This window comes from Archocentrus centrarchus, chromosome 1 (assembly GCF_007364275.1).
Source record: "Archocentrus centrarchus isolate MPI-CPG fArcCen1 chromosome 1, fArcCen1, whole genome shotgun sequence".
NCBI classification, from domain to species: Eukaryota; Metazoa; Chordata; class Actinopteri; order Cichliformes; family Cichlidae; genus Archocentrus; species Archocentrus centrarchus.
Window position 1 is genome coordinate 23,496,216 of NC_044346.1, and position 14,331 is coordinate 23,510,546.

General features: G+C 40.4%; 2 protein-coding genes across 2 annotated transcripts; one reads left to right on the top strand and one right to left on the bottom strand.

The window, feature by feature from the left end:
* Nucleotides 1-564: 564 nt before the first annotated feature.
* LOC115784802 (putative RNA-binding protein Luc7-like 2) lies at nt 565-10,627 on the bottom strand. Its single transcript, XM_030736155.1, has 10 exons — nt 10,056-10,627; nt 9,470-9,564; nt 8,481-8,579; nt 6,397-6,507; nt 6,131-6,274; nt 5,199-5,375; nt 4,650-4,834; nt 4,532-4,561; nt 4,000-4,161; nt 565-2,552 (listed from the first exon to the last, which is right to left on the bottom strand). The coding sequence occupies exons 1-10, from the start codon at nt 10,114-10,116 to the stop codon at nt 2,315-2,317; spliced, it is 1,302 nt and encodes a 433-aa protein (XP_030592015.1). The 5' UTR covers nt 10,117-10,627; the 3' UTR covers nt 565-2,314.
* Nucleotides 10,628-12,458: 1,831 nt separating this feature from the next.
* On the top strand, nt 12,459-14,184 carry smdt1b (single-pass membrane protein with aspartate-rich tail 1b). Its single transcript, XM_030736166.1, has 3 exons — nt 12,459-12,660; nt 13,721-13,879; nt 14,062-14,184. Exons 1-2 carry the CDS (start codon nt 12,499-12,501, stop codon nt 13,856-13,858), a joined length of 300 nt encoding a protein of 99 aa, XP_030592026.1. The 5' UTR covers nt 12,459-12,498; the 3' UTR covers nt 13,859-13,879; nt 14,062-14,184.
* Nucleotides 14,185-14,331: the final 147 nt, after the last annotated feature.

Here is a 14,331-nt window from a genome sequence, read left to right on the forward strand (position 1 = left end):
TACCTGCTACTCTTTACATTTTCAGAACAGGCCCGTTACTTTAGGCTTAACACGTGGGTGGAGATATTTCGCATCACTGCACGCCTTCAAACATGAAACCAATCTGAGCCTAAACAGAAGGAAAAATAACACAGCAAAAATCTTATTGGTGCATCCTCCATCATTGGGGCTTATTGCACACAAAGAGACGAAAGACGCAAAAACATATAATTTATGCATCATTTATAGCACTGTACTCCAAGGTTATAGTGGGCAGGAATGGGAACGGTGGTTTTGTCCATAAGTTGTGGTCATGATACTCAATCATCTAGCTGGCACTACAGAAGACGACCGAGCATGAACATTTTTAAGTTCAGGTAATTTCAAATGCAGTGTTTCCATCAGCTCAACAAAGATCAGCAAACGCACAAACTGCCTGCAGTTTGTCACACAGTGTGTCTGTGAGGTAAAGGTAGACTCCAGCTGCTGTATTTCCCAGGGAGAAATAACTTCACTCAGAGATGGGGAAAAATGAAAGAAAGACAGGAAAGGAAGAAGAGAGGTTATATTTAAAGGTAAGGACGGCTCAGTGACATTTAATAAACCGGAAATTTAAAGCTTACAAATAATGTCATTTTTTTAATGAGATATTGGATCTGTTTATGATGTGAAGTTTTGTTCTTACTACAAAACAAACAAGTATACTGTTATTCAAGGGTTACATGAAAATGCTCGGCTCATGTTCTACTTAAGAGATGCTCAAGATGACTACATTCATTAGAATTTAGATTGAAATGTTTGTATTCCCATGTACTAATATTGCTTTATTATATTAATACAGCACAAGGTTCAGCAGATAGCTTTGCACAAAAATAAATGTCCTCCAAAGAGCTACTTTTTAATTCTGTACTTTTTCACATTTACCAGAGTAAATGCCAGTAGATCAGCAATTTCTAATTAGTCACTCAAATCACTTTCTTCCGCTTTCTCACACTCAGGTTGAATTTCAGCAGGTTGTCCCAATTTTGTCTACGTGCCTAAATACACTGTGTTGCTGCCATGTGATCAGATTTCCATTAATGAGCAGTTGAACAGGTGTACTAATGAAGGGGTCAGTGTACATTTTAGCTGTAGTGCTAAAATGAAATACATTATAAATGTAATTTATATGGTTTTAAGCAATGACTACATTAGAAAACAGCATTTGTGGGTGATTTGTTGTATACATGTGTAGATGGACATCAGTGAAATCCAGTACAACAGCTCTGCCAACACATCTACCTAAAGAGCTGCCTTCAGCTTTAGGCAACAGGAATGTGCAAGTTAAAGCTGTGATGTGCTGAACCAGATTGCTTCCTATTTTTCTATTATGTGTATATGTGTGTATATTGAGGCATCAAAAGAAGAAAAAAAAAGAGGAGGAGAAAAGGACTGTTCTTCTCCAACCACAAAACTTTTTGCTGCCAAGCTGGATTTAATCTAATGAAGCTGTAAAAAGCAGGACACATGTTAAAGAGAAATCTGGATATTTTGTGTTTGAATGGAAGCAAAAAAAAATTGTATTCACTTAATGGTGGCATAGCAAAGTAGATTGCCCACAAACATCAAGGTTGTATCACAGCAAAGTGTCAGAATGTAAATATTCACATCATTTATATCCCTTCAGAACAGAGAGGAAATACTCGGACAACTTCTTTCGGGGGGGGATGAGTGAGTTTATATTCAGCGTACAAGCTCATCACGGCATCTTAACCAATGTGTGTCAAATTGGCAAAATGAGATTGTTATGGCTTGAAGGCAGCAAGTAAAACAACCACGAGAAGTGCCTTAAGTCATTCGCTGTTCATTTCAAGCATTACCGCGAGCGCTATGCCACATTAACGAGTCTGATCTGTGCTACTGAAACTGAGATTCCTAATTGAACAGGAGGAACAGGATTAACATTAAACTAAGGATAAAAAAATACATCAATTCATGTGAGTAAAATAAAAATGGACTTAAAGTAGGGCTGCTGTCTTCACCACCCTTCTCTCATCAGTGTGAAAGTAACTGTACACAGGACCATCAAGATGGCATAAAAAATTATAACTATACTGCTTCCAGATCAGTCTTGCCTCACAGTCTTATAAAAGTGGGTATGCAGGTTTCCTTTACCGCCACCATTGACCACCACCCCGGCTAATGTACATGTCCTGTTTTCAACATGAATACATATACAAAGTCAACACACACGCACACACTCACACCAGCACACTCATCTCTCCATGCTCCTTTTTTTCCTTTTTAAATCAAATAATATATCCAAATTAAACTCTTTGGAGGCGCCCCATGCTGCTCAAATCTCCCCAGACTCTCGTTCTTCTGAGCTGGACCGTCGGTCTCGCTCGTACGACAGGGATCTCTCTCGTTCCTTGTCCCTGGCCATGTCTGGAGAGGTGGACCTCTCCCGGTCCTCCCAGTCTCTGTAATCTGCTCTGTCGCCACGCCATCCATCTCCTGCACCCTCTCTCCATCTCTCCTGGGACACTGAGCGCTCTCTGTCGCGGGTGTGAGACAATCTTTCTCTGGAGGATCTGAGGGGATAGATCATTAAAGATGACTAAACAGAAAGAAGGCTTGAGAACCTGATGTCCCTGATTTCAATTTGCTACAGTGCAAGAACGCTGAATTAGGGTCCACAGTTTTAACTATCGCACAAGAATCTGAGCACAAAGCAGAGAGGCATTACGTACGGTAGCTACGTGTCAATCATAAATACATTTTCCTTCTTTATGACTCTAAAAGAGACCATATTTTACCAAATGTTCTATTCAATAATTGAATTGAAACTAGCAACTGAAATCTTAAACTCATCAGCATAGTATTTACTGAGGTAATAACTGCAGTGAGAATGTGAGTAGGGTAGTTTTCTTAAAGACTTCTCAATAATCAGACTTCTTTGCAACCACAGAAGTCACCCCCTGCTGGCTGCTATAAAAAAAAGGCAGGGATCAGGCTTCACATTTCAGACCAGAAAACAGAGACAGCATAAACGATGCACTGGTAGCTTCTGCATCCTAAAAGTGAAGCCAAGGGTAAATGTGTTCAACTCTCATGGTTGCAGAAAGACCTCCAGTTGTCTATGGAAAAATGGCTTGTCTCACTCACTGTGTGACCTCAGTAAACACCATACTGACTTTATGAGCGCCATCACTAATGACTGTGATTGACAAGTCAGTACTGACTGCAAATAAGCATATGGTTTTACAGTGAGAGCCACCCTTTGATTGTCACATCCTGTTTCAAAACATCACAGGTGGTGACGCTAAACATCTTCCGGTAATGGGACTTCACAAACCAAAGGGTGATGTTAAGGTTAATGTCCATCTTTTATATGCAGTCTATGTTTGTGTAGGTTCTCTGTCATCTGGGTCATAGCAGTCTTAAGAGCTTGAAAAAAGGTGGCGACAGGACTTCTTTTAGGTTTTGGTCGCTGACCCACTATTAATCACGTGTCATCACATAAGCCAAGGTGTGAAAGGCATAGGTCATTACCACCAGGAGTTTCAGGTGAAACCACTGTGAGACCTTCCCTCACCCCATGGTGACCACCTACAACCAATGACCACCTCCAATGGAAACAAACCCCCACTAGGGTTTAAATACCCAGGTCTCTCCACCTTTTGGTTTTAGAACTGAAGAAGCCTCTTGAATGAGAGGTGAAATGTTTTTGAAACTCAAAAGACAGTTGCCTTCTTTTCCAAGTTCCTAAGACTACACGGTCTATGATTTCAGAGTGTCAAAACATCTACAATACAGGAGAAAAATGATCATCAAATACCTTATATCCATAATCGCTATCTAAAATGAATAAATATTATAAATAGTATGCCTAATTTGGTAAAGCTCCAGTACTGGTAGTATTAATTTATAAGATTCACTTGAAGGTAAATTTTGTTCTCATTACAGATGAGTCTTATGCCACACCAGCAATCCCATCATAATGACGATTTATCTAAGGTTCAGTGACAAAATCTGCACCTTTTCTTTTTGCGTCTGTGCGAATGGGAGCGTGAGCGATGTCTGTCCTTGTGTCGATGTTTCCTCTCTCTCTCTCTTTCACGATCCCGTTCCCCACCTTCTTCTCTCGAGCGAGAGGAGCGGTGGCGTCTTGAACGATGGGAGGATGAACTGCCTCCATCCCTGGATAAATAATTTTCAGCAGGGGAAAAAAGGACATTATGTCAAAAAAGGGTTTGGCTGCACTGGTATGTGCTACAGATTCTCAGATAAAAGAAACTGTGTGGATGCACAAGCATTTTGTCTTGTAAATGACATCCTAAAGAGAATTATGTCTTTAAATACAAGCCTTTGCTGTTCAGTGTTTCCCTTCTGCTCCTTTACCACAAAGACCGAGGTTTGATTGAGTATTTGTTAACATCTTTTTGTGTTTTTGGTGAGGGTATTAATAACCCCACTGCATGCATTCGTAGATACTGCACTACCAGGCTTTATATTGTGTGAAATTACAAGTCACCTCACAGACCCGTGATTCTGAGTAAAGCTTGCATACCTGTATCGATCTCCACTTCTAGATCTTGACCTAAAAACAAAAAAAAAGACCTTTCAGTTTCCCCAAGAACTTGAAAGCTTTTCACAGTACACAGCAACTACAGATTTTGATCATTTACCTCCTTCGGTCCCTTTCTCGGTCCCTCTCTCGCTCTCTCTCCCGCTCTCGTTCCCGCTCTCTTTCCCTCTCTCGCTCTCTTTCCCGCTCCCTCTCCAGCTCCCACTGTCGCTCTCTTTCATCTTCTCTTTCACGTTCCTCTCGTCGTCTCGTGCGCATTCTTTCTTGTTTCTCTACAACAGCTTTCTAGATTAAAAATAAATAGATAAAGTCAACAGGATTGACAGGAGACAAATTCTTAAATCTCTTCTTGCGTCTCACATCTTATGACTTTTTCTGAAATGATAGAATTTGTTTGATGTGCAAATTATTGCTTCTTATTTTATATTTATTTTGGATTTTATTCCTTGTATTTTTGTTGCCACTTTATTTGGGAAAGTGTTGTATAAATAAAATGACTACACTGAAGGCAACTCAACATTCTTTCTCCTTTACTGTACTTTTTAATACATTTAACAGACACACTGGTGATACTGATCAACACTCATTGCTCTAATACTATACGCAGCAGTATGTGGAGTACCATATACCAGCTCCAGGGGATCCTTACCCTTAGCTTTTCAAGCTTTTCGCGGATTTCAATAAAACCGAGGTGCAGCTTCCCTCCAAAGTGGTCGGCCAGGCGACGATCATTGTCATGGAGACCCAAGTAGGCAGAGCATACCTCACACACCCGCAGTTTCTGTTGCTGAAAACTTGAGGCAGGCATTGAGTTCCTGTAAATATCCTGCAGGAACAAATGTTTTGGTTTTAAGGAGCAGAAGTATAAAATATTCAAGACTGCATCTCATATAAACTTGACTGTAGCTCAATGGTAGGACACAGGTTCTGACCTATTGGGCAAGTTGCAGACTGTAAATTGATAAAATGTTTTCCCAATATGATTTCTGTCACTTTGTGAAGAGTGCAAAACTGCTCTGCTAATCGAGTTAATACTGGCACGAACCAGGCTCGAAAACTGATGTCATTAGTAAACCGCATATTTAACTTTCACTTAGGTTATATTCAGACAAGGCCATCTGTTCCATACACGACTGCATTTGACCCCCAGAGTCCAGTTTACATGACTAGCGTGACTGCTGCGAACCGTGCCCTGGTCCAGTTCAGTTGAACTCGGACACAATACACATGTAGTACAATCACCCCAGCTGCCTATGTGAAAACCGCTTTATTAAGCAGTTAACAACTGAGAGGCTAGTGTGTCACCGCTCCCCCAACTGAGCTGCAAAATGCATCAAGTTATGAAACTTTCAAAAGTACATGTGCATGAAAGAGAGAGACCAGGTGTGACAGGAGTTAAGTTGGTGAGACAAACTGATGCTTACTCAGGCACGGATCCTTAAACAATGTGACTGCAGGCCAGTGAGGGAGTGGGAATGGGTGACAAAAGTGCTCGACCACAGTAAAAGGCAACCATGCCTTTTGTCTGGCTGCAGTCAAACATCTGACAATTATCAATTAAAAAGGTAATACATTTCTAACCTCTGCTTCCTTCTTTAATGCCCGGGTCTTCTCCACCTTTTCCAGCAGCTGCTGGGCCTCTTCTACATTCCCCTCACCTCCCAGCTGCTCTGCCCGGGCCAGCAGCTTCCCAATCTCTTCGTTCAGCTCATGGACACGCTCAGCCTTTTTCATGGCAGGAAAAAGAGACAAAATGAGAGCTAATGTCATAAATTTTTACTAACCAGCATGTAGGAATTTCCTTCTGTGATAAATAGACCTAAAAATGTCAACAGTGACTGTGTCACCTTTGCAGCCACTTCAGCACTGATCTCATCCTGCGTCTCGGCTAGTCTCTTCTTGGCCAGCTCAGTTCTGCGGTCACAGTCAGCGATGAAAGACTGAAGGTGCTCAGCGGCCTATGAGAAAACATGAAATAACCAGGAAATATTACTTAGCATTCTTAAGAATATTTAATATTGTGTCTGAACCAATTAGTCTGTACCTGCTATGAAGTGAGTTTATCAGCTGTGCTCTAACAGCTTCTTAATATTTCCTGCTTTCATCTTAGGAAATTAGTTAAAAACCTAACAGCAGCACTTCGACCACACTTTGATAAGCTTGGAGACAGGAGTGTCATATCATTGACAACTTAATGTGGTTTGGACTGATTTACCACCTTCCAGGCTATTTTATGATAATAAAGTAGCCTTTTAATCAAGGATGTTGTGAGCAGTGTAAAGAACTGCAAGAAAAACAAAAATCATATGAATCCTCTGAAATCACCAGGATTACTGACTTGATTATTCATAAAAATGTGGTTTGAGCTGCAGCAGAGTCAAAATTACAAAAGCACAATCACAGGTTTACTGTAATCTCTACATAGAACATGCAGTAGTAATCAATAATTCAGTGTTCGAAAAAGTAAAGGAACCTCTTGGCTAATGAGTTCTGCAAAAGCTACATGGTGTCAGGTGTTCCTGCTAAACAGAGGAGATTTGAGGTGTTGATTCTTGAAGTGATCCCACCTATAAATGGTTACTGACAAATTTTGCTTGGTTGGTTTTGGGGCCATGCCTTGATAACAAAAAGATTCATAGGTCATTAGAATGGACCTCAAAGAAATGCAAAAAGCTAGAAAAAGCTACAAAAGCATTTCTGAGGACCACGACATTCATCAGGCCACATTGAAGATAAGTAAAGATAGTGATAAGACACATTCTCTAGACATGGAAGAAATTCACAACCGTTACTTATGCCCTTAGGAGTGAGTATAAGAGCAAGGCACCTGCAGAAATCTCTACTACATTCAAATCACTGTTCCTGGGTCCACAAAAATTAAAACACTGACTAACAAGCATAGTTTCAATTTGTAAATCAGTTTGTAAAAGACCACCTGGATGTTAAGACTTGTTAAGACTGAATTTTCTAGCGAAAATGCACAAGGCCATGTTTGAAGGAAAAAAAAAAAAAAAGAAAGAAAAAAGTCAGCACATCAAAAAGCTGTGGAGCATGGTGGAAGGAGCATTGTGGTTTGCTACTGCTTTGCTATTTCAGGGCTTGGATACCTTACCATGAGTGAGGAACTATGAATTTACATTAGTATTAAGAAATTTTACTGGAAAATGTCAAGGAGGCAGTCCATGACCTGATGCTTAACAAAGGTTGAGTGGTGCAACAAGAGAGTGATCCAACGACTAACTGTGCCTGGTGCTGCTGAAGGAGACAGGAGTTATTATATATAAGGGTGAACTTTTTTCAGAGTACCCTGTAAACTATTATGTTCACTAAAAGCATGAAAACTGAAATGTATATGAATTGTCAGTTTCTCAGAAGTCTGCACGTCTGTACTTGTGATTTATATGTGGATTAGGCCATCATATTTTATGAGTAATTCTATGAGTAATGTGCAGAAACCCTGTTTTTTCTCCCCCAACTGTAGATGACAAAATTTTAGTATGCAAAAATACTGATTAATAACTTCCATCTTAACTTAACCATCTTGATCAAATCTTGATGCAAAATAAAAGACTAGGTTGTCTAAAATAAATGAGGATATATAACAGACTGCAACTGAAAACAAACCACTAAGGAATTTGCATTTAAGTTAGGATTACTTGACAACATGAGCTGACAACCATTTCATCCCACACTGTGATGATGCTGAGTTACACCTAAATGCATAACTGTTCTAATTACCAAGTAGTTTAACAGGAATCTGTTTTTCTGTGTTGGACACAGATATTTCTGTCCACTTCTGAACAGTCTTTTAGGTAGAGCTTGAAACTCACATGACAATGGACAGCGACTAAAGTCTCGGCCATCAAAGCAGATGTAATCATTTAGGCAAGACATTCAAGTGTGTGTGTGTGTGTGTGTGCACGCAACTTACATCAAGTTCAAAGAAGTATTCCTGCTCCTTGGAGGCGATCTCGTAATCGGCTCGAAGCGCCAAGTCATGCACTTTCATACACTCTCCCAGGTCCATTCTCTGCAGGAATCAAAATGACACTAATGTAAGGTGTGTGCCTCATTTTCTGCTTACATTTGACCCTAAAATCTGAAAACATAATTCGTGACATCCTGGTCATGAGAATTTTCAGCAGTGTCATATTAAAGAATCCAAAGGCAATACCCTTTAACTTGCAGCAAAGCCAACACAGTTCTGACTATTTACATATACAACATCCAAATTATGATTTTATATTTAGTGCTCCAGGATGTTAAAAATTAAAATGACTAATTTTAATTTGAGGGTGTTCAACTTTGGAAGAACATTTTTGAACAGTCTAGTTGAGGTTATGGGACAGAAAGTAACTGGATAAATTAAAAAATTTTTTGTTCAGCAATACCACAACATCAGCGGGGTGAAATTAATATGTATCACAATGGTCTAATTCCAGCTCATGTTCACTATCAAAACAACAATTAAAAGAACAGTTAATCCTTTGATAATAAAGTCTATGACCTTCAGGCTACAGCCACAGTAACAAATTTGAATGTTAAAGTACAGTTTTAAACGAAACCCGCCCAGTCTTTTCCAGCAGCCAACCAGAAAAAAAAGCTGGCTTCAACAGAAAGGGTGGCCTTAAGGGGAAGGAAGATAAACCAGCTTGTTTTAGAAAGCGAAACTTTGAGTTATGCAAAGCTGATCTGGTAGAATCAAAGAGTAAAACTAGAAATGCTGTTAGAATTGTAACCTCACAGTCCTTTCATTTCAAATCCACTGACATTCAGTAGAGCCAAGACCCATCTAAGCTGTCTGTATATTTCCTGTCTGCGCCGTGTGTGAAACATTATTTACTATGTATTATAATGCTCTGTGTAAATATGATAAAGCTCTTTTGTCTGTGTTCAGGCGTGCGTAAACACGGTACTTACGGTGCCTGAGAGGATGTCATGAGGACATGAATCTAAAAGATGACTTTTGCAGACTCGCTCATCTGTGAATTTGATTCTCTGTCGCATGGTGTCACCTTTAAAAAGAAGGAAAGTATAGTAGCAGGCGGTTATGAGGAGCACAATCTTTCATTGCCATTACGGGATATTAACCCGCACCTGAACCAGTCCCCCTGTTTACGGACTAAGTCATACATCTGTAACAATCACTACTGCGTCCAGGTACAGTAAACTTAGGTGTCGGATAAAACTCCCCGTGTTAAGAGAAAGGAAAAAAAACAGGGGGGAGGGGGATGGAGGGAAGAAAAAATTAACAAGACTATTACCCAAATAAAATCCCGAAATGATATTAGGATTGGTTCTGTAACAGATGTATGCGACAACGTAACTTGCTAAGCAAACTTAAATACAACAGGTAGCTAGCCGGCTAGCTAGCATGATTTGTAAAGCATGCCGCACTGTCCACCGTCTGGTAAGCTGGTTAGCTTGTCGGCTAACGCTAGCAACAATCATACACTGCTAATTTTATGAAGTCACTAGTCTCTTAACACAGCGAGGCCCTGCTCACCGTCTCTCCCCGTCCCCATGAGCTGGTCCAGCATCGCTCGCATCTGTGCCTGGGCCGACATGTTTATCAGTGTTCAGCTAACGTCGCCAGCAGCCGTCTTCAACACATGCAGCCTCCTCAACCGCAAGGCCTTGTCTGCCCCTCCAGCAGCGGACAAGTTTTCCCACTAAGAGGAAGAGTCCGAGCCTTGAACCAGCGAGCTGCTTGTGTACAGCGTTACTTCAATTGACTGTTTGTCCCTGCACTTCAACGAAGGCTACAAATGTGACTTTATAGCGGTGGATGGCTTCAGGTCGGATGAGCAAGTGCAACGTCTGTTTGAAAACTGCTCTGCCCGGGTCCGCCGGTCGGGTCGTGTGGTGAGTTGAGACAGCGAGAACTGAATGTAGAATGTAGACCCTTTGTTAGCTAACAAAATCTTTATAGAAGTAAGTAAACAGTTACACTGTAGCACAAATAGATTTCTAGCCAGTCAGCTAGAAGTTATCAAGTTTGTTCAACGTCCTCTCTTCCTTCTTCCTATTCCCCCTCCATGCGCGTCGCCGTGGAGCGCGCGCTAGTCTAGCCGCTAAGGAAGTGCTGCAGTCAGCCTCGCGGGCTTGTTTGGTGACGTTACATGGCATGGCACCAACAAAACGTTCGGTCGTTACATTTTATTTTATTTTTTGTTTATTTTTTTCATTCTTTTATTCTGATGCCCCCAAACATATACTGTTTAAAGAGTATCTAGTCCTACACAATTACAATTACAAGCATGGTTTCAAAGCTATAAGGCTCAGCATATTTAGAATATGTGTGCTAGTGTTGAGCTCAAAATGAATGGGATCCTAGGGGAGAATACTAACTCAACCTGTGTGTTGAGTGTTATGGTAGTTTCTTGGTAGCATGGTTATCTGTTTGTGTATGTGTCTACCTAAAGAGAAAACAGCACGTTGACCGCTGACAGCATAAGCAACAGTAGCTCAAAGACCCGTTGTGCCACAACTCTGGACCATGAAAAGCATGCTGCTCCCTTCCCTGTTCTGGTCCACTTGGAGATGCCACAGCACAGAGGAATCTTTGTTTTGGTCTGTGTGTCTTTTCTGCACTAATGGCAGATGGATCAAAAACAACCAGTTATACCACATATTTTTGACACTGCCCCCATCTGACAACAGATGCTTTCTGCAGGTAGATGGGCAGTCTTTAGCTGCCCATGGACTGCCAACACACTACCACTGCTGAACCATACCTACAGCATCAGTGCTGTGGCAGAGCATTAGTTAGATTTTCATGGTTTTTCACAGAGCACTAATGCTTAACTTACCAGCACAATAAGGCACATTATTGTTAATAAATAAATTGTTAACTATGTTTTGGTTGAGGAAGTCTTGATTGACACACATTTTGTCTAGATTCAGGCTAATTCTTTTATGTCATCTTATTGTTGTAAACACAAATGAAAAACTCGGGTCCCAACAATGTGGAGGGTAACTGCTGTCATTAGTGCATTAGTGTCATTATCAAGATTTCTTTTGGCTTTCAACAAGGCAAGGGTTTGTTTTCCATATGTTTTCAGTTTTTCCACCACCTGTCTGTCTCAGTTTCATAAAAGTGACATTGCTTGAAAGCCTTTTGGATATTTTTTTTCCCTTTGATACAAGGAGGAGGTGCTTCTCCTCATCCCTCCTTTTGGATTTATCTCTAGCTTTTTGTTAGTGTTCTTGTCACTGCAGGTAACATGAGACGGTATCTGCAGACCATTCAGGTTGCATAGGCAGACCAGACCACATCCCAATGTGCAGTCACAAGGTTTGCTGTGTCTTCCACCACAGTTTCAAAATAAAAGAAAGCCCTTAGGATAAGATAAATTTAGTTGTTTATTTTTCCTCACCCTTTTTATACTTATTTGTCCTATGTAATTTACAAAGTTTTTATCAATTAGAAAAATTGTCACTATCCAAACAGATGTATTAAATATGTTGTAGCTTAAGATTAAAACATGGATGTGAATATTACCTACCCAAATAAATAGACTGGCTTCAATCCCTGATTTTACAGCTTCATTTACAGATTCTAACACCAAAGTTAAAGATGAAAAGAAAGAGAACCAAACATTTAGTATTTTAAATAATTTTTCTGTAATTTGAACTTTAATATTAAATGGCCATCAGTGATCGCTTGCTTGTAGAAAGGTTTATTATGTTGAACCTGAACATATTTCCCTAGTTTATAAATCAAGTTAAAAGGCCTTTAAAGGGAGGCCAGCTGTGTACAAGACAAGTCACAGTCATCAGTTTGTTGCAGACTATTGAACTGTATCAGTGCATTAAAATTGCGTTACTTATCATTTTCCTGTCCAACCACAGAAGTCACTCCCATACAAGTCATTCCAGTCCCACCCATACGCAGTATCTGCTCCCGCCCATAGAAACCGTCCACTGCCGTCACAAATACAGGAAAAATGGCGCTGAGTATATTGCGGATCCCACTGCGACTTTCCACTAGAAATACGGGGATAATGACCCGTAACACCAGCTTGAAAACATCAAACATAACCAGGACGACTCAAAGCAGGACCGCAGTATCCACGCCGTCTGGAGCAATTCTGCCGAAGCCGGAAAAAGTGAGTTTCTAACATCTCGTTTACTGAGACAGCCAGGAGTTTATGAGTGGGCGGAACTTGGCGCTGGATTGACGCGATCTTTGACGAATAGAAAGCCAAGACTCTTTGAGGAATTGTTAAATCAGCCAATAAACGTTTGTTTTCAGAACCATAGAGGCAGTTACAGGAAATAAGTGTCACTCAATTTAGCAAATTCATTATTTAAGGGGACGTTTCATTTGGCTAGATGTACTGTTGTGTAGTTTAATTGTCCGCTGTACAGCTGTTAAAGGGGGCGAGTAATTTGTAGAGCTGAAACGTACACGCATCGATGTTCAGGACATGTCCAAGTGGCTGCGGGAAAAAAAAAGGAAATATGTTCATATGGCAGTAAAATAAGTGTTTTTGTTGAACCATAATGATAGCCTACACTATTTAAATTCTTCACGTTGATACACGTTGGCTTCTGCTTTTTCTGCTATTGTCCGACACATAATTGGAGCAAAACGGTACAGATTTCTGTTCAAGGTTGCACCAAGGGCTTAATTTAAAAAATATATCAATTTAAAGCCTGAACCTGCTGTGAGGTCCAAGGCTAAAGTGATCTGCTCTTTAACCACACATTCATATGGAGATACCCACTGACACTGCAACGATGGTGTTTAAGCTTGACTTTAGGGAGTCAAAGTCAAGTTAGTCCCCAGGATGGAGCCTCAGTGCAAGGCTGTAATGACCCAGTGATATCAGTTGTGATCAGTTTAGTCATAGCATTTTGTTACAGATATGTTGAGATGATCGCAGATATTCAAAGATTTAAACCTGGAAATTTGCATAAATTCAGTTTACAGCCTTGTAAATGATTGATGTGAAATATCAGCTTTCTTTAATTTCCCTGAGGAACTCTCCCAAGGGATTAATAAAGTTTAAATCTAATCTAATCTAAACTCAGCGTCCCGTGGATTCAGCTGTGCCAAAACACCTACTGAGAAAACTGAGTTATGGTTTGTGATCTGAATAGTTATCGCATCCCACTGGTTTAACCACAACTTTTCTTGATGTTTTTTTTGTTTTTGTTTTTTAGACACCCTTTGGTCTCATCCGCATGACATTAGTGGTGGTGCCTTTCCTTTATGTGGGAAATCTGATTAGCAAGAACTTTGCTGCTCTCCTGGAGGAGCATGACATCTTTGTCCCTGAAGATGACGATGATGACGATTGAGTTAACTCTGGAAAATAAATGGTAAAGTCCAAGTAGTCATTAGCCACACCTTATGTAATCTTTAAACATTAAGGCTGGGACCTTTTGTCACAATCTTCTCCAGTGTAAAGGGTGTGTCAGCTGTATGTCAAAGGGAGGAGTTTGTGGTATTTTTCAATGACGACAACTGTTTTTTTTTTTTCTTCCTCCATTTTCTTATACAGAGCAATATTGCCTGAAAGGATACCAGTTGGCACAAGGAAAATGGGAAAGATGGGGCACTTTGTCTTCCAAATAAATCCCTCTGTCTGCGCCACCCCCCCCCCCCCCCCCCCCCCCCCCCCCCCACACACACACACTTCCTTTCTCTCTCCTTTGGTATTTATCTTGTTTTGACTTAAAGAATCTATCAGAAATGTCATATCATGTGAGGCTATTGCAATTACTAGTTTTGGCCTCTCTCTTGTTTGCATGTGTGATAGATAAATAAAAGA

What these genes read in the sequence shown, in the direction of transcription:
- smdt1b (XM_030736166.1), top strand. Translation starts at nt 12,499, where the DNA reads ATGGCGCTGAGTATATTGCGGATCCCACTGCGACTTTCCACTAGAAAT. An exon ending in TTCTGCCGAAGCCGGAAAAA is followed by an intron (nt 12,661 to 13,720) that starts GTGAGTTTCTAA and finishes TTTGTTTTTTAG; the next exon opens with ACACCCTTTGGTCTCATCCG.
- LOC115784802 (XM_030736155.1), bottom strand. Translation starts at nt 10,116, where the DNA reads ATGTCGGCCCAGGCACAGATGCGAGCGATGCTGGACCAGCTCATGGGG. An exon ending in CATGGGGACGGGGAGAGACG is followed by an intron (nt 9,565 to 10,055) that starts GTGAGCAGGGCC and finishes TTCTTTTTAAAG; the next exon opens with GTGACACCATGCGACAGAGA. An exon ending in AATACTTCTTTGAACTTGAT is followed by an intron (nt 6,508 to 8,480) that starts GTAAGTTGCGTG and finishes GTTTTCTCATAG; the next exon opens with GCCGCTGAGCACCTTCAGTC.